A 27,759-nucleotide genomic window follows, 5' to 3' on the forward strand; every position below is an offset into this window, starting at 1 on the left:
CTTTGTCATGTATTGCCAAAAACATAATATCACTGGTTTGATGTATTTGTTTGGAATGTACAATCTTTTAAAACAAGGGAGGCGATAAACGTAATTGAAAGGTCACACAAAGGTGGTGACAAAGGTCATGTCAGCGCCATGGTTGCAAACAACACCTTCAGATCCCATGACAAGAGGTAGAGCGCTTTCCAATTGCTTCTTTTTTAACTTTTGTTGCTAACTGGAATTAAATAACAGGCCAAAAACCTATAACAGTAACCTTAGCTTTGCAAGAGCCTGTGTTTCCACGTGCCTCTGCGAGCGGCAGTGTGTGTGAGCAAATGATTGACACGTCCCTCTGTCAGACCTGTTTACACATTCTCTGATTGGTTAGTCTTATTCACACCGTGATAAATTGAGAAATAATCGTTAAAAATTAATTTGGAGGCATAAAATGGGGCCAGGGATGACCCCCCTACAATGAGTTAAAAATAGTTTTCTGCCAGGCATAGAGACAGTTTTAACATATTGTCGCTGTCCTGTGAAAAACACGTCCATTTTTTTTTCAATTTTCTTATTCTCACGTGAATGGTGTTTACGTGTTACAGACGTTGCATTAACGTGAACACTTTTCCAGAATTAGACATAAGTGCTTTTCACAGGACAGTGACGACATACTGTATGATAAAACGTTTTATTTTTTAATCACTGCAAACTCCACCTTTGATTAATTAATTAGTTAATCAGGGGCACTTGAAATGGTTGCAGTTGTGGGCCGACTCCCGTTGAACATGATTTTAAATGTGATTGGTTAATTCTGACTCAGCCACAGACCGTGCACACATTATTTCCGTTGTTTACTTTTACTCATAAAATATGTTTTTTCTTTTATTCAATTGAGTTGTTCATATTATGATTACATTAATGTTGGGAACCGTTTTGAAATGATTTACCTTGGTATTAAATACATTTATTTCACAAAAAAACAGGCATTTGAGCAAGGGTGTGTAGACATTGTATCCACTGTTTATCTTGGTAGTCAAGTCAGGGTCAAAGTGTCCAGCCAAGCCACTGATTTATGAATTAATTGATAAAGATATGTGCCCTAATACTTCCAACCATGCCAGTAACGTGTCTGTGCTCTTTTTCACAGAGCTTGCTAGTCCAAAAGTCTGCATAATCCAAATTACTCAACCTCCTCCATATGTCAGTCAACATCTTAAATGTAGCTGACATCTAATATTGAACTCTGCCAGAGGTAATAAGAACACACATCTGCCAGTATGTTTGCAATGAGGAAGGGGCGTGGCTCTGTTTTGGTCACACCTGCTAAACCAGGTTACTGGAAATGAGCTGAAATTGCATTAAGATCATTTGAAGATGCACACTTTAACACAGATGAGCTTAGATCCCTTGTTGAGACCAATGTAAATTAAATATTAAATACTTAAAATAACATACCATTCACTCTTTTACAGTGGAACCTCTGCAGTAGAATGTCTTGAGGTAGTACATATTTGAATTGTGCCCATAATGTCTACAAAAATATTCCTTTGATGTCGTGCATAACTTCAGCGGCCCAACCGCTTTCATGCATGACGTTACATGAGATCACAACATAACTCGCAAGAGAATCAAGGGATTGCACTGTAAAACATACAACAGTTTTGTAGTTTGGATTCAAAACACTGTATATCATGTTTGTGACCTGTTCTGAAGCAACACCTAGTTTAGTTTAGTTAAGTTGTATCATGGCAATACAGTGCTGCCCACGAGTGACCCGATTTCAGAGTTTTTCGACTGATTTTCTTGCTTTGATTTGTAAGCAGAAACTTGAGATACGAACGCTGAATGGTGTCAGTGAACTCAGCTCACTTGGAGCAGTTTGTCACAGTGAACACATCTTCAGAAAAAAGGCTTCGAGCTGTTTAATGCCCCTCCTAGTTGAACATTGTCTGTCAAACTAAACATAAAACAAAGAAAATTGCATGTTGTGTGTTTATTTTTAAAAAAAAACAAAAAAAACACATTGCCACTAGCATAAGCCTAACAAACAATGGGAAACTCCATAGACGGACTAACAAATAGCACCCCTGGGGTGGTGTTTTAACGCTTTCAGAAACGTATATTTGAACAAAAATGGTAACACATGTATACAGGCAATATAACAATTCTCACAGGTATATATTTTTTATCTTCTGAAATAAAAAAATGATTTACTGATTTCTGAGTGACAGTCAAGTGAGTTCTATTTGCATGATTAAAAAAAGCACATTGCAAACAATTGTGTTGGACTTAATGATTTTTATCCTTGATAATACGTAATTTAGTCCCTTGAGTTCCATTTGCAATCTCACCAGGATTTTATTTGCAAGAATCTCAATGCAGTGTTTATGCTCTGCTTCAATAGTCTTTATTGTCCAATAGTGCAGTATTATCAATTCTCTTGACATTCTGCATGTTCTCGTAGTGAGCAATCATTCAAGTGCCAAATAAAAGGTGATGAAGACAAGAGTATGACAAATGATCCAATACAGGGCAGGCTTAGAGTTTCACAACAATAGAGGACTTTCTCTTCATCATCAAAAGCAAAACAATCCAACACTGGTGGAAAGGTTATATTCAGTACACACTTCCCGAATATGTAAAATATTAAATTAATATTACACATTACAATTAATATTACAGTAAATGTGCTGAATGAAATACTAAGGAAAAATCCATGTGAAAATAACCATCATGTCCAATAGAATGTATGTCAAGAAGAGTAACAACATAAAACATAGAAAACATGTTTTTATATATATATATATATATATATATATATATATATATATATATATATATATATATATATATATATATATATATATATATATATATATATATATATATATATATATATACACACACACACACACACAAACACATACATACACTTCGTATATTTGAAGGCACTTCCTTGGCAAAACGTTCCTCCATCATGATGGTGCCTGCCAGGATAAAAAAAAAAATTAAAAAAAAATCAAGCACTTCGGAAGAGGCAAAACTGTTGTACATTTTATCATTGGTCTTTCTGACGATGTTGCCTGAGCGAAGAGGGTCATTACTGGTAATTTATTGCTAATCTCCTGCACAAATGGTGAGTCAACCACACATCACTCGACAGAGCCCTTTAAGTGTGATATATGTTTGACAGATTTGTACAGAAGAATGTGGAGGGCACCTCATTACGTGAATCACTCGAAGATGTGTCAGCCCTGTCAATTTTCTCATCACAGTTCCACCAAATATCACGTACGTAAGTATTACAACCCACCCCCCAAAAAAATAAAAAGAAGTGAAGTACTATGTAGATGAACTCTATTGCAGCAATCACTCACCAGTGGCTCCTAATTGCATCCTCTGAGAGCACTTAATTGAGTCATGACGGATTCAGGACCAGTCTGCAGTGAATGTGAATCCAACCCACTGTCATCACGCACTGCTTTAATAAAAGAACTAATCAGATTCTGAATTATTCTTCTTGCTCCCAAACTTTTGACTGTAGTGTAAAATGGCTCTTGTAAAATATTGACATGATATGCTATGTGTTCACATGTATTAAGATAGCATTAGAGTTCAATGAAAAATGTCTATTAAAAATAATGTTGAGCAATTCAATTTATATATATGTGTGCCTATAACCTCTGCTCACGTGTGAAGTCAAACTTTGAAGCGTCACTGGCGCAAAGATGTACAAACACGGACTATAGGTGTTTTTTGTATGTATGTATGTATGTACGTACGTACATATACACATACATATATACCTATATATATATGTATATGTATATATATATATATATGTATATGTATATATATATATAGGTATATATATATATGTATGTATATGTATATATATATATATATATATATATATATATATATATATATATATATATATATATATATATACATATATGTATATATATACATATATATATATACCTATATATATATATACATATACATATATATATATATATATATACATATACATACATATATATATACATATACATACATATATATATATACATATATATATATATATATATATATATATATATATATATATATATGTATATATATATATATATATATATATATATATGTATATATATATATATACGTATAAATATATAGTAAAGTAAGTAAAGTAGTAAAGGCTGAACTTTTGATGCAGCTCTTGCATTGGATCTTATTTAACTGTGCAGTCACACCTAATTAAATCATTCTGTGATTTCACAAGCGCAATTTCAATGAAAACAACAACAAATACCATAGAAGTGGATCAACAAAACAATCAGGTTACAATTATAACGTTAACTTCAATCCATGAGAACCATGTCATGTTGAAAACTCAAGTACTGTCACAAATATGATCCAACTAATACTGTGAGTGATAGATGACTGTGAGTCTAATGCCGCTGAGATATAATTACCAAAGTGCACGTGTATTTTCTCCTTGATAATTCCAGGAATGAAGAAACATTCATTCTGTCGAAGCTTGTGAATGAGCCCTTCTTTAAAGACAACAATAATACAGGACATTGTACTATATACTGTACATTGTACATGCTTAAAACAAGTAGTTTGGACGTACGGACGTGGTCCAACCTGACCAAACTATTCCTCGGTATGCAGGGTTCTGAAACTACTGTTCATGGGCAGCCAACTGTCTGCAGCTATTTTTACTGCAATTCAAAATTTGAACATTACATTACATTACAAATGTAGCAGCCAATCAGAAATGCGATGTGGTATCACGTGAGCTTTCGCAAGACAACAAGACGGTTATTAAATGTCTCTTGGATTATCCTGAGTGATTATCCTGCGGTGTGGGGTGTCTCCAGAGTGATTTTTCCTCCACAATCTGCTTGGGAATCAAAACGGTTCAATATTTTTACGATCACATCTCCTTGTGGGTGTGTGAGTCAAAACAGAGGCCAGCTGAGCCATGGACTCACATGGTATTGTGAGGTGAAACAAAAACAAACAAAAAATTTGCCAATTAGAAAGCGACCCGAAGCTACCTACTTCTACCTACCTTCTACTTCTCAGTTACGGAGTGCTTCCATCAACACGTTATGCTTGTGTGGCATGGTAAAAATATCACATTTCTAACGCCAATCCAGCCCTGTTGTATGACAAACGGCTGTTCACCTCAGACATGAAGTGACCTGTGTATGTCACATAGCAGTACGGTATAGGAGTAAAGCTACATGCTTATTCTTACTTAATGTTTAAGAGTTGAATAATGCTCAGTTTACTGTACAATACGATACAAACGCAGAGAATTGCACTACCTAACCAGATTTTCCTTTATATCATTTTACATTTACGCTTGTGTGCCTTAGTTTTGCACTAAAATGCAAAGTGTGTGAATATTATTTTTTCTCAATATTGCTTATTATTTCTATGCATTTGGAAAGTTGCAATATGTTGAGTTTAAGTAAGTACCAAACATTCTAACATATATTGTGTTACTTTTTATTCTTCATTCAGCTATTATAAACACCTTTTACACTATATATAGAACAATATCATAATTGCGTTGCTACTTTTACAAGGCATAAATTCAGTTTATCACTTAATTACTTTTTGGATGAAGTAATTTAGTAATTAGTAAATTAATTAGATTTTTAAAGTAACATGCCCAACACTGGTCACCGCATGCATGTATATGGCGTTGAGTATTTCCCAATTATGTGTGGGGTATCTTGTATTTTAAAACTTTATGTTCAAATAATTATTAATACAGTATATAAAACACAGGATGTTAAAAATCCGTATGTGTGCACCCCTCTTAATCTGTTCACTTGGAAAGGCAAGAGAATGTCTTTTGAGCCTAAATTTACAAACTTTACTAACTTGTACCAATATGGACATGCCATGAGTAACACTTGATGATTTCCTCATAATTTACCTTATTACTGAAGAAAATTATTATTATTTTCTTTAACTTACATAAGATCTCTATGATTGTGTGCAGAGTGGACTCATTGCTAATCGTGTCAGCAATCTGGCACATCTTTTATAATCTGAAAAAAAAGGGACAAAAAGTCAGTCAGATAGTCAGTAGTAAAGAGCACATATATACATATATACATACATATACATATATATATATGTATATATATATATATATACATATACATACATATATATATATATATATATATATACATATACATACATATATATATATATATATATATATATACATATACACATATACATATATATATATATACATATACACATATACATATATATATATATATATATATACATATACACATATACATATATATATATATATATATATACACATATATATATATATATATATATATATATATATTTTTTTTTTAATTCAGTTAAAAAAGACAAAACATGTGCAATACAATACTTTTTATATTATTTTTAAAAAAATATATAGATTTTTTATTTTTATTAGTATACCAAATAATAAAAATAAATACATCATATAATATGTCACAAATTTCACCAATGTGATTCTACTATATACTTACTCCCTGGGTGATTTTTATTACACGCCGCTGGTGCACCTGACAATTTAGTGACAGAGAGTAGACCAGCCAAAAGTAGGTCTAAGTTGTGGCGCGGGTGGTGTAATGCAAAATTGGTGGATTTGATCAAGGTGCAGGCAGACAGATTCTAAGCTCCGCCGATGTGTGCAGTGGATGTTATCGTATTTCTTTCATAAAAATGAATTATTACTCAATTATTGTTATCATCATCATCATTTTAAATATATCTTTACATCTGACCATGGCACAACTATTTTGGGGGTTGGTGGTGTGGGTCACACACGAACGCACTATCGATGGTAAAAGACAGTCTTCAAGTCCTCAATCCACTCTGGCTAACTTTACATCATTCGCAAGCGGAGATTTTCTTGCAGGGTCTTTAAAATGTACTTTGTAATGAGCCAATCTCTTGAATGGACTCCAGTCCTTTCGCCAAGTGGATCGTGCCCGGAATATAAATGCAAAGAGGGGAACCGCTTCCATTGGATGGCAAACAAGGTGGCTATGTTACCTGCCACAGCGGTGCACAATGGCGTAAACACCTTTTATACCTGCGCCCGTCTACCAACGTTGCACTTTGCGTTAGACTTGAGCTGGGCACGAAAATAGGGGACATTGTGTTCCATTCAAGTAAAATATGACACTGAGTACCAATTTTCTTTATTTTTTATGATCAGGAATAATTTGTTCAAGAAAAGTATGTTGTGGCTTTCATTTAAAGAGGCCTCGAGTTGACCTCCATCCTGCATCATGTGTCTATAAACTGCTATCACTTAGTGTTCCAACAACTTTGTCTTGATGCTTTCATGAAGAAAAAACATCTGCAATTACTTTCAGATGTCATTGCCTGCCTCCAAGTGCAAAAAAAGAAGAAGAAAAAGAGTACTTCTGCAAACTAGGTATTTGTATTTGGATATCAGTGGTATCCAACCTGGGGACTATGGTTGTGAGTTTGTCTCTAAATAAATATATATTTTGTAGCGATATAATGATTATAACAATATTTTGCTCCTCTCACATAGCTAAAAAAGTTCAATAATATTTTCACAACAGTTCTCACTATAATGCAGTACAGCTCTTAATATTATTTAGTTGTGCATCTAACACTGTAACTGTTGCATAAACGTTCAGTTTCGGTTGTTAGTGTAGTTTGTGTAGATACAAATAGTTGAATCATTAGAAATTGAATAACACAATTAGGCTGTCAGCTGTGAGAAATTGAGCGAAAGTACATCCATGCAGATTTCTACTGAGCAATATTCACTGAAATATAACAATGGAAAGGAAACTGACAACACTCAAAAATAACTAGAAACAAATTACAAAAAAATATATGTCATCAATGATCTATGATATTAAACAGATTTTATTATAATACAATTATGACTTACTTAATTCATTAATTAAGATATGATTGTCTCTAAGGACTGTACAATATACGAGTGTTCATAGTGAAATCTGGATGATTCACAATTAAATTTGGGAAAAACATTCAAATATGTGTTGGGACTTTAACTGGCTAATATTGTTGCTTTTGGTTATGGTTGCAATTTTAGAGAACACAAAACAAAACAAAAAACTGCTTAAACGTATATATTTTTTTGAGATGGTGCAAAAGGAGAATGGAACACATACATGCTGGTCTTGAGCAATCTCTGGTGTTGTGATAAAGTCTGTCAAAGTGTGTTCTGCATTCCGATGAGAACTTGACTGGTCCTGCTTGATAGAAAAAGGTCTCATCAGCCAAAATGAATCAAGCTCCTGGGTCACATAATTACTTCTTAATACAAAAATTAAATGGCTCACAATCAGGCCTAAGGTGACTTTTTGAACAGAAAAGAAAACGGCAACTGTAAACCTGACCGATGGTTCAAGTAGATTTGGTGGCTAGAAGAATCAAATTGTCATTTACAATCCAAATTTCATATAAGCTTACGGATTTTCACACCACTAATGAAGTCTGTCCAGGTCCTGAGACAAGTAATCATCTTAACCTCGTGTCGCTGTTCATTTAAATCTCTCAGCTTCAGACCATGTGCCGTTTCTCGACATTGTTGCCTTATAAGCCTCAAACACAAAGCAGCTCAAGTTTTTTGCCTTAAGTTGGCTGAGAAGAATACAAATTATTTCTTAAATGCTGCAGGCCATTTTTGCACGAGAAAAAAGCCACATATGCCCCGCTTAATCTGTGTGCCAAGCAAAATTGTCTTACAATAGTTTTAAAGGCAGTAGAGAGCATCAGTCAAGCATGAAACTGAAGTCTTTCATCTAATTTTCTTACCTGCAAAGTGCTGAATGAACTTGTGTTTCATGTTTAGATCACGAGGAGCGATTTCTGGAAAGGAAAATGAGCATTTGTGAGTTCATTTCCAGCCATTTATTGACAAATGATATCATTACACAGACTTAAAAAAGGTTGCCCAAGGTGAGCATGCAGGGCTGCTTTGACCCATAGCTATTTCCATAGACAGCAAATCTGCGACGTAGCGCAAATGCCGGTGGATCCTGATTTATGTATCAGCGCAAGGCTCGCTGCATGTGTTTGCGAACGGTGGACATCAAACCTTCTGAATTATTGAAGAAATCCATTAGTTGTACATACTACTATTATTATTTATATTATCACAATATTTTTAAAATCATCCCATTGGGCGCTGTAGCTACAGGGAGGGATAGGAACTATCGGGGCTGGGAGGCGGCCTCCAAGTGCCAACTTTACGGCACAGGTGCTTCCACGATGTCCAGACTCTTGTGGGCCGCATCGAAAGGGAATGTGATTAGACGATTTTATTGGCCATGATTAAAGTCGGCCGTGACCTTCCCCACAGCGGCGCATCCCTCTCTTGTACATATCCGCCGGCCTGCTGTGAAGTTGCCAACATCAGGTTGAACTCAACTGTGCGCAGAATTGTGACGTGCGCAGGATTTACACTAGTCACGAAAATAGTATTGGTACACAAGATAATCAGGCGTTAGACATACTTGGTCGGCAAGTGGCAAAATCAGGACAAAAACAGCCCTTGTCTTTCTCTTTACCTGGTCTTAGTGTGTTCAAGTAATGGCAGTACAGTATCATGTCCATGCACATAATGCAACATAGTTACAAGATTAGTTTTAGGTCGTTTCAGTCATCAATGATACAAAAGCAAAATACCTTGAGTCCGACTGCTTTTAAATTGTAAACCATACATGAAAAAAAAACAACTTTTAAAGATGGGGAAAATAATCATGATATTAACTTGTTGGTTCAGAAAACAATTTATTGCAAAGGTTTGTTTGTTGATCACATTTTGATACAACTGAGCCAGGGCCTGCTTTAGATGTCCCCCTGTTCCAACACACCTGTGATCAGAATCATTATCATGCTTCTAAGAGCTTGCTGATGAGCTGATCATGTGAAGCAGGTGTGTTGGGAGAGGGAGACATGAAAACCAGGCAGGATAGGGGCTCTTGCGGACCGGACTTGGGCACCGCTGGTATCGTGATCTTAACCAAGATTTTCAACTGGGCTTCTGGGAAGTTATGTTCGCTCCCAATGAATTCTGCCTGGCAACAAGTGGCCATTGAAACATGTAACATGACCATGAGAAAGAACCACTGCTGCAGACAAGTTAAAAACATGTTGTGAGAATTTCTGATGATAATTATGGTTAACACATCTCCCTCACAGAGCACAGATTGCAGATTCAAATCCGGTTTCTGGCCTTTCTGTTTGCAGTTGGTATGTTCCTTCTCAGTCTCTCTTTCCTAGGAGGGGTAATAATGTTAATGGACTTGCAGTCAGTAAGCTATCCAGAAGCACTTGGCTTTTAAGATGATCACATGTACAATATATGACACAACAACTAACTTCTGTCAATTCCAATTAAAAAAACACAGGACTGTGGTACAGTCTGACCACCTGAATTGTTTCGAGCTAGAAAAATCATCATTAACGCCTACTTAACAATGTAAACAGTGACCTATGATTAAATGCAGCAAAGAATGAGGACTGGTAATAATAATAATAATGTGCTGGTGTGGAGTGGTTGAAGTTTAAAAAAAAAGTGCCATATATAGTAGTTTAAGATAGGTAGTCTACCTGTTCAATATTACTAGATGGCAGCATATTGCGCAGTGTAGGTGCTTTAGCACTGCCAAAAATAGGCTAGAAACACCTATGGTGCCACCTAAACTCTTATGTTGCCTATCAGTTTTGTTGAACTCCCATTTGGTCATGTCGGGGCCACATAGGGAGATTCTTACAGTGTTTAGGTGCAATTGGATGGCGACTCTTGAACTCCCACAGCGTGTTACAGTTTTGCAAAGTAGACTTTTCCGAGTAATCCACAACATTTCGTTAGCCGCCCGTGACTCCTCGCTGACCCGAAGTGTGTCTGGATTTTGGCCAAGGGTCGCTCACATCAAGGAGGGTGCAGCCACTCATCTTGCCTGCTTTGAAATTTGAGGATTAATACAGCAAGTTAAAAATTGAGAATGCGGAATGATGCTTACAGTTCTCGATCTGGAGATCTAATAAAAGAACATTTATGGGGAAAAAAAAAATCCAAATTAGGCTAATATTGAGTTGTTAAAATCGGTTACGAAGTATCAAATATTATAGATCTCAGTTGTGTCAATATAGGGTCAAATACTGGGAAGTTGTTGTTTGACTTTCAAATTAAGTCTTTATATTATTTCCCTTGAATATTAGGATCAGATACCGTTACAAGTCGACACTACAACCTCCTGTATAAGGAGGTCTCTTGCAGAGTGCATGCTAACAGGCTAAAGAGCTTACCGTATGTGGAATTTAATGCCCATCAGAATAAGTCTGTTCAAGTAGGCATGTGGCCTAACATACTGTACATGAGGCCCGGACTCAGGAACACTCTGTACGGGAGTGTGGATTACAGATAATGGCCACCACGGTCAAATACTTTTTATATGTCAGTAAAATTGATCTAGACTTCTTATAAATGGTAAAAACATTTGAATACAGCTGATCTTTAAGGTTGAAGAAATCAGGTCCAGGATGCTGGTCAACATTTTGATGCCCGATTAGTTTTAATTTCAAAACCGTTTTCCCATAAAATTACATAACTTGAAATATTCTGATACAGAGTCAATCTGTCACTACCATAAAAACATGAATTAACTGTAAAGGCTATATTCGAAGTAAAATTGTAATATTCTTAAATGTCATACAAGCAAAAATATCAAACGAAAATCTATACAGTGAGTTAGCCACTTAAAGCCTAAAGACAATTTCACATTTTTTATGAAACCGTAATACAAGAGTGGTTCATGCCACAGATGCACTTCATGCATTTACTGTGACACAAATGAAAAAAGTTGTTAACCCCAGTAAAACTCTTTGACTGGTGAAAGCTAATCTTTTGTTTGGGCTCTGGGACCAGGATTATTGTGCCCCATGAATAACTGCTTCAGAAGGCATGCAAATGTTATGGGACTAAGAAAACACATCCGGGCTATTCTATTTATCTGCATTGCTTCAAGCTTCACCCAGGGTTAATGATTTGAATCTTCGGATGAATCAGAACTCTTGAGTCCGAGTCTCCATTAGCCCGAATCCTATGAGTGCTCTGGCTGGATGCTGTTAAGTTGACAAAGCGAGTTAGTGGACCCATAACAAACGCCATGGAATCCAATGAATCACTAAATCTGTTTACAGACTTTAATTTGTGGTCTCACCAGAGACACAGCAGACTCAGATGAATCACTGAATATATTCACTTACTCCACATATCACTTTAATGAATGACACAAAGTAACATGAGTCCTTAAAATGCACAGACTTTAACCAGATTACTTAACACTCCTTTTTGGAAAAACTCTTGGGAAAAAAAAAATCATAGAAAGCCAAAATATAAATACACATACTGTGTAAGATTTTGATGTTTGCTGATCGAAGGTCTTGAATGCGCCGATCATGGTTTAAACTAATTTTGTGTGACTGAAGAGGCATATTCTTCCTAAAAATTTCCAAAAGACATCAAGGCTGTTGCAATGGGGTCCGTAGCACTTGACGGTAATAAAGATAGGCGCATGACAAAAAACTAATACAAAGAGTGAAAGTGATCTTATTGTCAAAGACATTTATATGTCAAGACACATACATATGTCCTTGGCACTGAATGAGTTAACGTCCAAGCCGTAGGAAGCAGTGTGGTTTTCGTCCTGGCCTTGGAACAGCGGACCTGTTCTACACTCAAGGCAGGGTTCTCCAGGGTGCATGGGAGTTTGCCCGATATGTTTTGTAGACTTGGAGAAGGCATTGGACCCTGGTGTCCCCTGGTTGGATCCTGTTGGGGGTGCTCTGGGAGTATGGGGTACCGGACGCCCAGTGCAGGCTGTTCGGTCCCCGTGTGACCCGTACCAGAGTTTGGTCCGCATTGGCGGCAGTAAGTCGGATTCGTTTCCAAACAGGGTTGGACTCCCCAAAGGCTACCTTATGTCACGATTTTGTTAATAACTTTTAAGGATAGAATTTCTAGATGCAGTCGAGGCATTGAGGGTGTCCGTTTTGGTGACCTCAGTGAAACCTATCTGCTTTTTGCAGAGGATGTTGTTCTCTTGGCTTCATCAAGATTCGATCTTCAACTCTAATTGGAGCGGTTCGCAACTGTGTGTGAAGCGAGAATGAGAATCAGCACCTCCAAATCTGAGACTATGGTACTCAGTCAGAAAAGGATGGAGTGCCCTCTCAGGGTCGGGGGATGATATCCTGCCCCTAGTGGAGGAGTTTAAGCATCTTGGGGTCTTTTTCACAAGTGAGGGAAGTATGGAGTGGGAGACTTACAGGTGGATCTGTGGATCTGTAAGCGATGCGGAAAGACTGAGCCAAAAGGTGAAGCTCCCGATTTATGGGTCTATCTCCGTTCCTACCCTTACTTATGGTAACAAGCAAGATCTCCGATACAAGCGGCCATGAGTTGCTGCCGCAGGGTGTCCAAGTTCTCCCTTAGAGACACTCGGGAGAGGCTCAGGGTAGAGCCGCTTGAGAGGTGCCAGATGCGGTGGCTCTGGCTTCTCATGATGGTGCCTCCTCGATCGCACCCTAGTGAAGTGTTACAGGCACGTGCCAGCGGCAGGAAGCCCTCAGGGGCGACCCAGGACACGCTGGAGAGACTATGCATCCCGGATGACCTAGAAATGCCTCAGGGTCCCCCTGGAAGAGCTGGACGAAGTGGCTGGGGAGAGGAGAGTCTGGGCTTCCCTGCTTAAACCGCTGCCCCTGCAACCTGACCCTGGTTACGCGGAAGAAGATGGATGGATGGATGGATGGATGGATGGATGGATGAACAAAAACGTGGCATTTGGACGGGGGTGTATAGATTTTTTTAATATATACTGTAATTTATATTGTTGTCTACAGCCACATTAAAACAACAAAGACTTGATAGATCCTTACAGTAGATTACTTCCCATCAAGGCAAACAAAACTTCATCTAATCAGTCAGGTTATCGTTAGGTTTCTTCTTGCTCTCTCATTGTTTTCAAAACATCTATCATTGCGTGACCGCCGCACTTTGGTAGCGTCACACGCATCATTTGATGATATGCTTTATTTTGTATCCTCAAAAGATAAATTCCATCCACCCACTGGTCTGAGAAAGGTGCTTTTCCAATTGCACAGGCTGATGTGAGATTGAAGCTCATGCCTGAGCAACACCTCTCCAACACGAGCAGACTCACTGGCATGTTGGGCAGAATCTCAACAGCAGACCAAGTGCATTATTTCCACTTAATTAAGTCCTACTGCACATACTTTAGCAATCAGGATTCATCATAGTCTCTCAGGCGATATTCGTCTACAGATTTAATTTACAGTATGTTTCATAATATGAGAGGCAAGACTAACTGCTCAAATATTCATATATGAAAGTAAGGACATGAATAACAAAGTTTCCATTGAGGTCTACATGAAAACAAACAAACAAAATAACAAGCAACCACATTGACCTTAAAAGAAAAATGACACTAGGGATGCGTATGAAAATCTTCCGTCACGATAAAGGACATTTTATATCACGATAACGATATACCGCGATATAGATATGTTCCGTTATTCTATAAAAAAATTATACAACATACTATGACTGCTTACCTTTTCTCACTACATTATGAGGTAATATTAAACAGCTGTGTATCAAATAAGAAATGCATTCAGTAGTGCAACTAGATAAAGTGGCACAACCTTAACCTTTCTATCGTCTGAGTGAAATGTATCGTCTTATGGCTCAGCTCTAATTCATCGTTCCATCCATTTTCCAAACCGCTTATCGTCACAAGGGTCGCGGGCGTGCTGGAGGCTATCCCGGCTGTCTTCGGGCAAGTAGGCGGGGTACACCCTGAATTGGTTGCCAGCCAATCGCAGGGCACACAGAGACAAACATTCACACTCACAATCATATCGAGGGACAATTTAGAGTGTTCAATTAATCGTCCATGCATGTTTTTGAAATGTGGGAGGAAACCGGAGTACCCGGAGAAAAACCACGCAGGCACGGGGAGAACATGCAAACTCCACACAGGAAAGCCAGGGCCGGATTCGAACCCACGACCTAAGTACTGTAAGGCTGACGTGTTAACCAGTCGACCATCGTGCCGCCCCAGCTCTAATTCGTTGGGAAAAAATTTTTGTCTACGGTGTGGAGTTGATCGTTGACTAATCGCGATTTGAAGGAACTCAGGCAAACCGGCAGAGGCGCTGTCCACTCAACTAGAGCGCAATTATTTACACAACTGCTTCCAGTTGCAGGCGTTCATTTTTTATTTACTTAATTGGACCCATCGGGCCACTAATTGAAGCGTAGCCAAGGCCACTTTTCACAAATTTTTCAGAGTCTTAAACACTGTCCCCCACTTCAGCTAAGAAACCGGAATACAGAAATTCTTCTTGCCAAGACATTTTGGACAATTCTACACTTGCACCTTTGTGGGAACATTTTGGAGAAGATCCAAATTGGATGAGTTTGGTGTGTTAGACCTTGACCTTAACTGCATAAAACAGGCTACTAGAATGACATATGACTTCATCTAGACAAATACACTTTGTGAGAAAGGTGTCCAAGAACTTCCTTTCAGATACCCTACCCACTATAGGACTATGACCCCAAGGTAACGGTTTGTACATTTCCCAGAGAAAAATGTACAGGTGGGCAATGTGTTGGAGTGGTTATAGCATATCCGCCTCACAGTTGGTTTTTGGTTTCAAATCTCGGCTCAGCATGCAAGGGTTCCAAACATGTAGGTTCAATAGAGATCTAAATTGTCTATAGGTGTGTTATGTGAGAGGGAATAGTTGTTGTTGTATGTGCCCTGTGATTGGCTGGAAACTACCGGCCCAGGGTGTAACGCCACCTCTCACAAAGGGTGGGATGGACTCCAGACACTAAATCAGGTCAAGTGCTATTGAAAATGGAGGGATAAAAAAATGTACAGGTATGTTTCAAAGTTGTAAAAGACAACGCTACAAAAACATTACTTTTAATGTTTTTTTTTTATGTACCGGTAAGTCAATTCAATTCACTCTTTATCATTACTTCTACTTTTTTTTCTTTTTTTACATTTTTTAAATTTGTAAGTCAACAGGCTTTGTTCTTGCCATTGATGAACATATTCCAGTTTGAACGCAGCGACGATCTCCATTCATGCTTTAGGATTCCTCAATGAATCAGTGAATGAGTCATTCACGTTTGGCACAGTGACGTTTCTCCTTGGTGAATTAATGCTTCCTACCTTTGCTCTCTCCATCCATCACTAAAGCACAGCTGGAATGAGGCTGAAATTTTCCACTCACAGCAAGTGGAAATTTAGGAATATCGCAAACAAAATCATCTGTTTGCCTTTAAGTGCAATGAATCCATTCTTAAATCATTTAAATTGGTAATTATGATAATATGGCTTACTCTAGGCACATAAAATACTGTAGTGTACTGTATATGCAAAAGAGATGTTATCATCCATATACTACACAAGCTTCCAATCCAGCGAAACTAACTCAGGCTTTTAAAGATAAGTTGGACAGTTCAGACGCCGACAATGACAGCTGTCTCCCACGCTAAAATGACGGATTATGCTTTGATCATCACATGCTAAAAATAAATCTTATCAGCTTACCTATGAGTTTACTGTTATCCAGCCTGGGAACGTACAAAGGCTTTTCACGGGAGGACAACTTCAGGTCTTGAAGGGACGTGAAGAGTCCCCCATTGCAGCGCCTGGAAATATGTTTGTCCCATTGCTGGCTGTCTCTGATCACCCGTAAGATTAAATCCAACAGGGTTCCTCTCTCCTTCTGTTTGACCTCCTTGTTGTCCACACACTGGCCGGAGGTGATGAGCAGAAGGAGGAAAGTCAGGAGTATGTGCCATCTCCTCTCCACCTGCATTACTGGGGTTCAAACACGCCAACAAAAACAATTAATTCATCATTACATTGAATATGAAACGCATTTGTATCATCATCATCATGACTGAATCCTGAAAATGTTCACTTACTGTCCATTTAGTACATGTTTGTTAGTATATGGCGTTGCAAAGTGCATCAAGTGTCACTGCACACTTACTAGTGTCGAGTGGACACGTTGACTTCCTCAAATGGTTTAAGTCTTGGTCCTGGTCGCAGCGAGCTTGTTCAACGCAGTCTTTGGAGCAATATTCTCCCGTCTCTATTTATACGTGGAGCAGTCGACTTCTTGGGGGTAATATCGATTTCGTGTGGGTGGCAAAGCAAGGTTGACATCTTTGGTGCTGTTTCATCCCGCGGCGTTCGCTCACTTTGGCACGCTGCGCCCCTCCTTTGCGCACATCACAACTTCAAAAACTCACGCACAACATTTTTTAAGGGCATCCCCGTGCATGAAAATCTTGCACCACTACTCCACTATTATTTTAACTCGAGAAAATAAGCAACACGGAGCCAATAGCCCGCAAACACAAGTTATTGTTTTCTTCTCTCAACGGAAAAAAAGTTGGATATGTTACGTCCTGAGAGCAGTACGCGTGATGCTTCACTGACCTGTCAACGTGTAGGATGTTTGTGCACCCGTGTCTGATGTCTTGTGACCACCTGCCTCACTAGACTTTTTCCTGACGGCATAGCAGCTGGGTGTTCCTGATTTGTCGTTTTCAAGAAATACATGGAAACCGCTGCAATAAAGTGATGTGTCCATGCACTTACTTCTCTTGTACTCCCCCGATGTGTAGTGACCAGGAATTGAGGTATATTCTAAATGGTAAAGCGATCGTCTTAGTTCACCTTTTTTAGGTGAACGTTACACTTCCGAATTGTGCTGTACGGGGTAAGTTGCTGACTCACCTGTTGCATACCAGCGTTACAATTGTGCTACGCAATATAATTTACCCTGTAAAGGTGAGGGGAGCGATTTGCTGCATTTCGTCCGAACGAAAAGTCAGAATCACAAATTCTACAGATTGATAAAAAAAAAACAACGACATAATGTTCATTGCTTATTAGGATTCAGAGCAAATTTTCCTTTATCCTCCTGGATTTCAAAATGATCAATTTAATTCTGTTGCCTGTAAAATAAAACAACACAATGACTCAAATAGTACTACTTAAACACTGGAACATTTAAACAAATAAACTGAATTTGAATGGGAATTTGAACAAAACACTAGACAAACCAAACACTAAGTCAAAATCTTCGTCACCTAATTGAAATAGAAAGAGTGAATGAAACAAAATGATGACACAGATAAAATGTTAAAAGAATAAGCTAGGTTAAACCAAGGATCTCCTATAGAGCAGAAATCATTATAGCCTATTTTTCATTGTTACTGGAATACTTGACTAACATACATACAGGTGTATATATATAGAGGGCCATAATCCTCCCTAATTATTTACCACTTCTGCAATTATTCTTTCATTTCCCAATATTTCGAGTTTGGAATAGTTTAATTTTGTAATATTGTTATATATTAAGATATTATGTTTTGGAAAGCTTCACTGACTAGCGTTTTATAATGTAATGTGATGCAATGTGATGAAATGCCATTATAAACGCTGTTTTAATCCTTTTTTGTTAAAGGAACTATTGTACTACGTTACACTCCAGTTCAATAGGTGGCAGTGTGACGCCTTTACGTTAGTTGCAAAACCCATAGGAATAAGTTCTGACGTTGTTTGTCGTTTCCATGGCAACTTCCACTCGAGGTAGGGGGTCTGAATATTGACGTTATAAAGCAACGTCATTACGAATGGTTACTTGCATGAATCACGGTTGAAATTACTCTTATAGTCATTGATCACCTTTTACTTACCTTTTACATGAATGAATTTCCTTTGCACGGATGATCGTAGTTACTTTTTTAACTGTATAAACAACCATTGCGGGTGTTTACTTTTGGAGAAATTGCGATCGTAATCGTTTTCAGTGTTGATTAAACAATAGCGACGTGCAGCGTGGTCATTCAGTGGAATTCAGCAGCACTCATGGTGTAAATTGGATAAAATACACGTTAGTTATTGACCACGTAAAACATGAGCTCAGCGTGGATACGTCATGACAACAAAGTTCGACATTTAAATGAAGGCGGGGGAGGTGGGCTGGTATGTTGAGTATTTTTGCTGCACTTTCTACAACTTAACATCTCTACTGATGTATAGGGTCAAAACAGCTAAAGAAATTAATCCCATAAAACAATGATTATGTGGGCGTTTGATTTACTACCATATGAGGTGCAAAAAATAGAGGTGAGGTTGGATTGAGAGCCAGTCATGAAAGATGTTTTCTGTTTATATATATATATATATATATATATATATATATATATATATATATATATATATATATATATATATATATATATATATATATATATATATATATACACACACACACATAAATATGTGTTGTCTATGTATATATGTGTGTGTGTATATGTATATATGTACTGTACTGTAAATACTTGACATGGGAGTCAAAGGGTTAAGGATCACTCTTTGAGTACTGCCAACATGCTCTTGAGCATGGCATTGAATTACCTAACTTTTGCACAGACCCATCATGCGCTTTTGCACATGCAGGGATCAAACTCCAGATCCATGGCCAGATAAGCGGCCATATGTGGCCTACTAAAGAAAATCATGTGTCCATTTCTTTTTCTTATACCAAAATCTACACCAAAATTATAAAATGTCTTCACATACGGGTTTTTTTTTTTTTTACTAAACCCCTATTTAAAATGACTAGAAAAATAGTTGAACAAAGTAATTCCTTTGACTTCTGATTTCAACATTAATTATCGATCAGTCTGTTGTGTATTTCTAATAATATGATTGTGTGATTATAGTTTCAGTCATAACGGCCCATTTAAAGAAAACATAACTACAATGTAGCCCACACTATAAATGAGTTTGACACCGCTGCCTACTGCTTTCATAAAAATATGGCCTGTTTTAATGTAGAATCATAATAGGCTATATCATCATATCTATTGCTATACAGTATATTATTCATACATCTAAAAAAGAGTGTAAATCGAATTGTCCCTCCGGGGAACAATTAAATGCTGTTGTTTTCTTCCTCTGATCACAGTTTTTAATTGCTTTTTTTACAGCTCCCACCCACAGGAGACTCGACTAAGAGTTATCCCACATCTGTTCCGGAAAAGTAATGTCGCAGAGGTAAAGTTCTCAGCAGCCACGGTAGTTAGGCTACCATATTAGGTGACACATTTCCTACCAATACTGTAAGATAGTGGTTCTCAAACTTTTTACACTCAGTTCCTTCTAAAAAATCATTTAGCCTTAAACATCAACATCATGACCAACATTAAAATACAGTAGCATAGTCGGCCCAAGTGTTCATTAAAATGCGATACAGATTTCATTCCCAAGTATTTATATTATTATTGTAATCCGCTGTAACATTAACAGTTTGAACATTATCACTATGCCTAAATATAGGAGAATAAAAAAAAGCTGTACTTAACAATGATTCAATTCAAATGTATTGCACATAAAATCAAAATAAAAACTGTACATAAATAGATACTTAAAACCAACAATTTTTTACAGATTCAATGCAAATATATTGAATCTAAAAGCTAAATACGGGTACAAATGAACTGTACGTAGGCAGTGATTCCCTTTAAGACGAGAGAAGGGGTCAGAAACCTTTCAGAAACTTAGAGCTAATTCTTGGTTACTGAATAGCGGAAAGGGCTACCAGTTTTATGCACACTTCTGAAATAACACATTCTGAAATTAGTACCTTTAATCACATAATACTCACAAATTTGATAATATTTTTTATATTTATGTGAAGACACTGATCATTTTAATGATACATATGAATATCCAACACTTTATCTTTATAAACCTGCCAGTGTTTACATTTTCAAATGCCAACAACATTCTTAGAAAATCACAACGTCCCATCAATGATGAACTATTTTTAGAACAGACCCGCCAAGTAAATACTAACATTTTGACAATTTGCCTGGTGCAGTACTGGATAATTTTCAGCCAGTTCCAAGCCATTGTATTTAGTGAGTTAAACAAATTTAATTCACTTAGGTGTGGATAAGCCAAATCTTTTTAATGTAACAAGTGACAAATGCGTGAAACTGACATAATATACCAATATATAGTTTTGTACCATCTCACCGACTAGTGTCCCGTTCAATCTTTTATTATTTAATTGAGTCCAAAGTAGTCCAAGGAAAACAAACTATTAATTAGAACTTATACTGTGTAAAACAACTTCCTACCTTTCTTGATTTTTTTTTTTTATGATCTCTATCATGTTTTGATTCTGGGCCTGATGACAACATAACCTGAAATCCTAAAAATATTCATACCTGCAAAAACGTTGCAGTATATTAATATTTTCTTTTCACTCCTCACATTACCTGACCTGTAGTGTACAGTACAGCATATTTAAAGACATGTGATTTTGTCAAAACACAATATTTCCAACATTAAGCCCATTCCATTTGCGTTGGAAATGTTTCCCTCAATAACGACCGACTTTTCATCCCAGGACATACAATGAGCTGTGGGCAGAGGCCCAGGTGGAGTTGAGTCGTCTGTTAGTCGAGGAGATTCCTGCACAGCCTCTTGAGCCAGAAAAGGACCGAGTGGTGTTCTTCCAGAGACTGGCCATGCTGTACGTGCGCTATTTGCAGATCTTAAGACAACTAGAGAAGGTCTACGACCAGGTGGTGCACCCGCAGAAGAGACGGCTTATTCTGCACACCCTTGAAAGTGTGATGGGTCGAATCTTAGAGCTGAAGAATGAAATGGTGGAAAAAGAGCTCACCGAATACCACTACGTGGATGATGTCCTACACGACCTAAAGCTCACACCTGTAAGTTTCATTTCTGACCGCTAGATTGAATGGAAATCCACTTGATATGAGTGCTGCAATCAATGAACTTGTCTCGCCAGGCCGACCTCGAGATTCCCATCCCTCACTATTTTTTGAGTGAACGCAGCACAGACCACCGAGCGCGAAAGGCAATGCTCTCAAATATCCTTCAGATGGAGGAGTCTAGTAGCACGCAAAAAGTCAGTAAGACATCCTACATTAGAGATGGGCGAGTACCGATACCAGGTATCCGAATCGGGTCGATGCTGGCCTTATTTTAAGATATCAGGGCTTGTGGAGGCTGCCGATACCAGCCACCGATACTAAAGACAGCAAATCTGACTTCCTCCTTGCTAGTAGTTGGCGCTAAACTGCGTCAGTTTCACACATCGGCTAATCACCACCTGCATCAGAAAGAATGGTCTTTGTCAATGTGTTTAAAATTTGTATACATCAAAAGTACTACCGGTATCGGTACTTGGTATCGTGAACATCCCTGTCATACATCATTCAAAATGTCATTAGACTGTCTCCAATAGCCATTGCATTGGACTCAGTCGAATAGTGAGAGTACGTTTATCTTGTGTCTTTTTCCACCGGTACGTTAGCGTGTGCCAAAGAGCATGAGTCAAGACGAGGCCATCCGAATCATTCAAGTGGCAGAGAGGGCACGCCAAGGACGCCTGAGAGCAGCCTTGAATGAAGCCAGCAGAAGATTGAGCAAGATACCCATGGCCGAGGCGCCGCAGCCCGCCGACATGGACCGAGCTGCGATCCGCATCCAGAAGGTCCTTTGTCAAGAACTAGCCTCCAAACATTTTTGCGTGGTTTCACCGACTTTGTGCTGAAAGATTGTGTTGATTTTCATCTGCAGGTTTGGAGGGGCCATGTCGAGAGGAAAAAGGCCAAAGCTGCTCGCCTTGAAGACATGAATTTCCTGGGAATGGTACGCAAAATGCTATACAGGCCATCCATGATGTAGACTAAATGTGCCTTAAGCTTTGCAAGTTCTGCCTTTCTTAATACGTGGGGTCACCCAAACTAGTTTGACAGTACTCGCTTTTCCAATATTTTGCACGCATTTCTCTGTCAGATCCCGCATCCAAAATATCAGTCACCATGTGAGGCCATAATCACTGCCCAGGCCAACGAAAGGGCCATACGAAACAAGCAGAAGGAACATGAGGATGACTATCAAAAGTCTGTGACGGAAATCGCAAACCACCTTCTTGAGGTGGAGGGCCAAGACATAGCCAACAACATGAAAGAACAAATCAGGCAGTGGTTCCTTGAATGTCGGTCAGTTGGACACAAAGGTCACGATTTGTGTTGAAATAGTTGAGGAACTTCTCTAAGGGGGTTGTTCGCTTTTGTTTTTCAGTAATCTAACAGGGGTATTCCCAGACTTTCCAGATGCCGATGAAGGAGGCTCGGCTATCCTTTTTGCTGAAAAGGATTACCAGCAGGTATAAGACACAATTTCTGTCCAAAAAAGATTTGCAGGCATGATGTTGACTGACTTTTTTTTGTAGTTACTGAAAGAAATGGCGGAAAATGAAGACGATGGCAAAAATAAAAAAGGAAAGAAAGAGGAGAAAAAAGACCCTAAAAAGTCCAAGGGGAAGGATGCGGTAATGGCTGCATTCATTCATAATAGTCCCTCAAACCGGAATTAATGACTTTGAACAAAATAAATCTATCATCATGCATTATAAACGGATACACGAACCACAGGAAGAAGAGGAGGGCTTGGTGATGTTACCGTCGGCTTTTTTGGCGGACTTGGAAATGTGCAACAAAACCTTTGTTGGTAACTCAACTTTAGCAGATTTTTTTGTCATTATGCTTTATATGGAGAAGATGAGGCAATTACTTATTCACAGCCCCCCTCCGACCAAAAAATGTGAATGTCTCCACAGATTTCTGGGAAACCCGCACAGAGTCTCGAAATTTCAACCAGCGGCATGAGGTGGAGCTGATCAAGGAGGAGAAGAGGGTGGACATTGAGTCAGAGATTCGATTGAAGGTGAGTATTTAGGAATGCAAAACATAAAAAAAAACAAAAACAAAACAATGATCACATTTGCTCACTTTCACAAACACTGGGCGAGGATGCCGACATCAACACTTTTGTGCCTTTCTCAGGTGGATGAAGAGATGAAACAGGAACTGGCAGACTGGAGGCTTGCTGTTGAAAAAACCCCAGCCAAAGTTTACGCAAAGGTGTCTATATCTAGTTAAGACAAATGTCCATGCGTCATCTTATGTAATACTTGGCCGCCCTGCTTGGACTGCCGTCAACTGTGTCACTGTATTTGCAGAAAAAAGCAGGCAAGGGCAGTAAGAAGAAGAAAAAGGGGGAGAAAGATTTGACAGTTGATAGGTGAGATGAACTTGCAATGTACTTAGGCATAGAGGTCAAGTAGTGAAGCACGCAGTGGATATAAAAAGCCTACACACCGTCAGGTTTTTGTGAGATAAAAAAATTAGACCAAGATAAATCACTTCAAAACCTTTTCCCACCATTAATGTCACCTATAACCTGTACAAGTCAATTGATTTAAAAAGAAATGAAATAAACAACCGAGGGGGCAGCCACAAATCTTGAGGTGGCATTGTGCTCCAGAAACTTTTACCGTGTCTAACTGACAAAGCTGGCTCATTTGCATACTGAAGGGTGATTGGAAGTTGGGTCTCAGCTCACTGCAGACAGCTATCCCTCACAACGAGCCGGCAGCGGGCCGATACTCTGAGCAGAGTGAAAAGGGGAGATGGAGCAGAGTCGAGAAACATGACACAAGAAAGAACTTGATATATTTTATTTTTGAGGGGGCAAGCGAGACATTAAGACAGTAAGAAGTGGAGCGAAGGAGAGAGGCATGACATAAAAATACGTGAAATATAATATATTTTGGGGGATTTAGTTTGGGGGGAGTACAACATTTATTTGAGGGGGCCAGGCCCACTCTTGCTCCTGCCTAGACCCGGCCCTGCAACTGAAATAATGTTAGCTGCATCATTTTGCACACCCTCTGAAAATAATGGATTGTGAGTGTAATTGAAATTAACGAATCACATTTCAAACTCATGTTAAATCAGACCACAAGATGTTTAGTTTTACTTCCACTCTCGAAGATATAAAAAACAAAACAATCAATTGAATTGTACAGGTCATAGGTCACATTAACAGTGGATTAAACAAAATAGTCATCTTGGTCTATTTTTTTTATATCGCACAAACCTGGTATTTAAACAGGAGTGTGTAGACTTTTTATATCCGCTGTAATTAACTGATTGATGCCTTCTAGGACTCTTGAGTCTCTATGTCAGGAGATGGTGGAGCAGGGTTTGTTGAAGCAGGCAAATGCTGTGTGGATGCAGGACTACCTGGGTAAGTCATTGTAAAAATTGTCCCAAATTGGCAATTTTTCTTCATTAAATCAAACAAACTTCATCTATAAAGCACCTTTCTTATGCAACAATAGTGTTTCTCATGGTTAAAATCAATCCCCTCCCGCCTCAGTGATGTAACATAAAGTATACGAGTGCAATATTATGAATTAAAATGAGTGCTTGTGGTTTGCAGTGTAGTGTTTGGTATCTAATAATCTAGTCAATTTATTTAGCTACTTGTGAAGGGCAAAATATTAGAAATTCAGATATACTGTTGCACTGATAGACATATGACAGTGTTAACCAACACTCAGCACTAAGAAACGCAGATTTTTTGATCTAGTAGTTCTTGTAATGGCTCGTTTACGTGTACCTAATGATGTGACCATTGAGTGTATTTTGATTACTTAACAGCAATGTGCTGCCCTCTTCCGGTGTGAAAGTTGATAACGCCAAGACCATGCTGACCAATTTCTGATGTTTTTAGTCATGATAAGCACCCGTTCCTGCAGAAGAGTTTTACTCTTCAGTTACCGAGCAAACCATTTCCTTTTTGTTTCAAAGGTGACTTCAACTATCTTGGAACCACATTGAGACAGAATGACATTGAACCCATGCCTTCGGTGTCAGATGTGCGGCAACTTATATCTCTCTATGGAATTCTACCTTTAGGTATATGATTCACACATACAATCGAAACCATTTTTTTTTAGAGTGTTCATGAGTTGTGTGTGCTTTGCAGGCTCTCAAGTGGTCCATGAGAAGGCCCCCCTTATAAAGTCCATTCTACTAGCAGGACCGGCAGGGGTTGGCAAGAAGATGTTGGTTCATGCAATTTGCCAGGAGACTGGCGCCACCCTGTTTGACCTTTCTCCTCTCAACATTGCTGGAAAGTATCCAGGCAAGAGTGGCCTCACGATGATGCTCCATTTGGTCTTTAAGGTAACACAGCACACACAATCAAACTAGAGTTGCTTACAGGTTTCAGGTTGTTTTTCTATCAATAAACACTTATTAGTATCAATAACTTCTTATCAGTGGTGGGAAGTACCAAAGTAGATTTTTTTAGGTATGTGTACTGTACAACTTAGTGGGATGTAAATTTTGATTTGAAGTATATGTTTTGTGACACCAGTCCTGGAACCTTTCTGACATGCTCATACACAATCTCTGAAAACAATCATTATTTTAAAAGGTCTTTTATGTTGTGGAAAAAAAGCAAGTCCTTACAAGGATCATTTTCGCACAAGGTTGCAAGATTGATGCAGCCTTCAGTGATATGGATCGATGGCGCAGAGAAAATGTTCTACAAGAAAGTTCCCAAGGAAGAAAGAGCGGTATGTCTGATTAATGTAAAAGTGGTTGAGTACCGCATATAGTTAATATGTCTGGCATTTCGAACTAAAAACGCTCTACACATGTCCAGTTAGAACCTAAACGCTTGAAGAAAGATTTGCCCAAATCACTCAAGCTGATCAAAGAAGAAGATCGTGTTCTCATAATCGGAACAAGTAAAGATCCCACTTGTGCGGATATCAAGTCACTGTGTAAGACGTACGCAAAAGTCATCCTCATTCCAAGGCCTGACTATGGCTCCAGATATGGTAAGAAACGACACACTTAATCCTAAAATTAACAAAGTGCATCAATCTTAACTTCCAATGTTTGTATTAACATGAACATCAACATGAAATGATTTCAGTTTTGTGGAAGTACCTGATTGAAAAACATGGAGGCAAGATAACTTCAGCCTTGGACCTCAGCTCCTTGTCAAAAATTTCCGATGGCTACACCCCATCTTACATGATCCAGGCAATCCAGCAAGTTATTACCAAGAGACGAATGCTTCTGCTAGAAAAGAGGCCTTTGACTGCTATCGAGTTTGTGGCCCCATTAGCCAAGTTCAGCCCCGTGTTTCAGGATGAGGAAGAGGCCTTAAAAGTACTGTCAATGGTTCTATTTAAATACAAAGCAAATTTTCCCGTTGTTTGAATTGTGTTTTTTTGTGCGTCTGTGTGTGTTTGTTTCCAGAAATGGTATGCAAAGACTCCCTTGGGAAAGAAGCGGATTAAGGCTGCTGCAGAAAGGGAAGAGGCACAGCAGGCGCAAGCTAAAGCAAAAAGTGCCCCAAAGAAAGGAAAGAAATAATGTACATTGTAAAGAAATTTATTTTAACAAATATGGCTGTCATTATAAACGCATTACTTTGAATAAACTTGGATGTGTTTACAAGTTTAATCGCAACAATCGTGCGTTGGTTGATTTGCTGAAAGGTGGAGTTTACTTCTTTTGGCCACTAGAGAGCGGCAAAACGCTTGCAGCTGCAGTTTGCAGTTTAAACGCTTTTTGGTTGCACTTAGATGGTTGGGCATTGCATTATTTGAGAATTAGCAATAATACTCGTTCTTAGGCCTACCACTAATAAAGTCGAGAGCCATTAA

At 38.3% G+C, this 27,759-nt stretch overlaps 2 protein-coding genes across 7 annotated transcripts; one reads left to right on the forward strand and one right to left on the reverse strand.

The window, feature by feature from the left end:
• Positions 1–2,857: 2,857 nt before the first annotated feature.
• alkal1 (ALK and LTK ligand 1) lies at positions 2,858–17,910 on the reverse strand. 4 transcript variants are annotated; one of them, XM_086048313.1, is made up of 8 exons: positions 17,766–17,910; positions 17,604–17,674; positions 17,152–17,382; positions 16,704–16,976; positions 8,860–8,913; positions 8,214–8,297; positions 5,992–6,065; positions 2,858–2,972 (listed from the first exon to the last, which is right to left on the reverse strand). In XM_086048313.1, the coding sequence occupies exons 4-7, from the start codon at positions 16,972–16,974 to the stop codon at positions 6,001–6,003; spliced, it is 474 nt and encodes a 157-aa protein (XP_085904439.1). In that variant the 5' UTR covers positions 16,975–16,976; positions 17,152–17,382; positions 17,604–17,674; positions 17,766–17,910; the 3' UTR covers positions 2,858–2,972; positions 5,992–6,000. The 4 variants fall into 4 exon arrangements, with proteins under 4 accessions (XP_085904439.1, XP_085904440.1, XP_085904438.1 ...); XM_086048314.1 differs by having other exon boundaries at positions 17,604–17,689; positions 17,766–17,842; XM_086048312.1 differs by having other exon boundaries at positions 17,152–17,674.
• Positions 17,306–27,556, forward strand: LOC147138371 (dynein regulatory complex subunit 11). 3 transcript variants are annotated; one of them, XM_086048309.1, is made up of 20 exons: positions 17,306–17,886; positions 20,171–20,237; positions 21,598–21,925; positions 22,006–22,125; positions 22,534–22,713; positions 22,800–22,871; positions 23,019–23,224; positions 23,307–23,391; positions 23,458–23,556; positions 23,660–23,735; positions 23,845–23,951; positions 24,071–24,148; positions 24,247–24,308; positions 25,234–25,316; positions 25,883–25,990; positions 26,061–26,260; positions 26,569–26,655; positions 26,745–26,922; positions 27,021–27,259; positions 27,350–27,556. In XM_086048309.1, the coding sequence occupies exons 2-20, from the start codon at positions 20,227–20,229 to the stop codon at positions 27,464–27,466; spliced, it is 2,436 nt and encodes an 811-aa protein (XP_085904435.1). In that variant the 5' UTR covers positions 17,306–17,886; positions 20,171–20,226; the 3' UTR covers positions 27,467–27,556. The 3 variants fall into 3 exon arrangements, with proteins under 3 accessions (XP_085904435.1, XP_085904436.1, XP_085904437.1); XM_086048310.1 differs by lacking the exon at positions 17,306–17,886 and adding an exon at positions 18,737–18,764; XM_086048311.1 differs by lacking the exon at positions 17,306–17,886 and adding an exon at positions 18,948–19,160.
• The last annotated feature ends 203 nt before the right edge of the window (positions 27,557–27,759 follow it).

Source organism: Filicampus tigris, chromosome 12 (assembly GCF_054856515.1).
Source record: "Filicampus tigris isolate MCC_2025a chromosome 12, RoL_Ftig_1.0, whole genome shotgun sequence".
Taxonomy (NCBI): Eukaryota; Metazoa; Chordata; class Actinopteri; order Syngnathiformes; family Syngnathidae; genus Filicampus; species Filicampus tigris.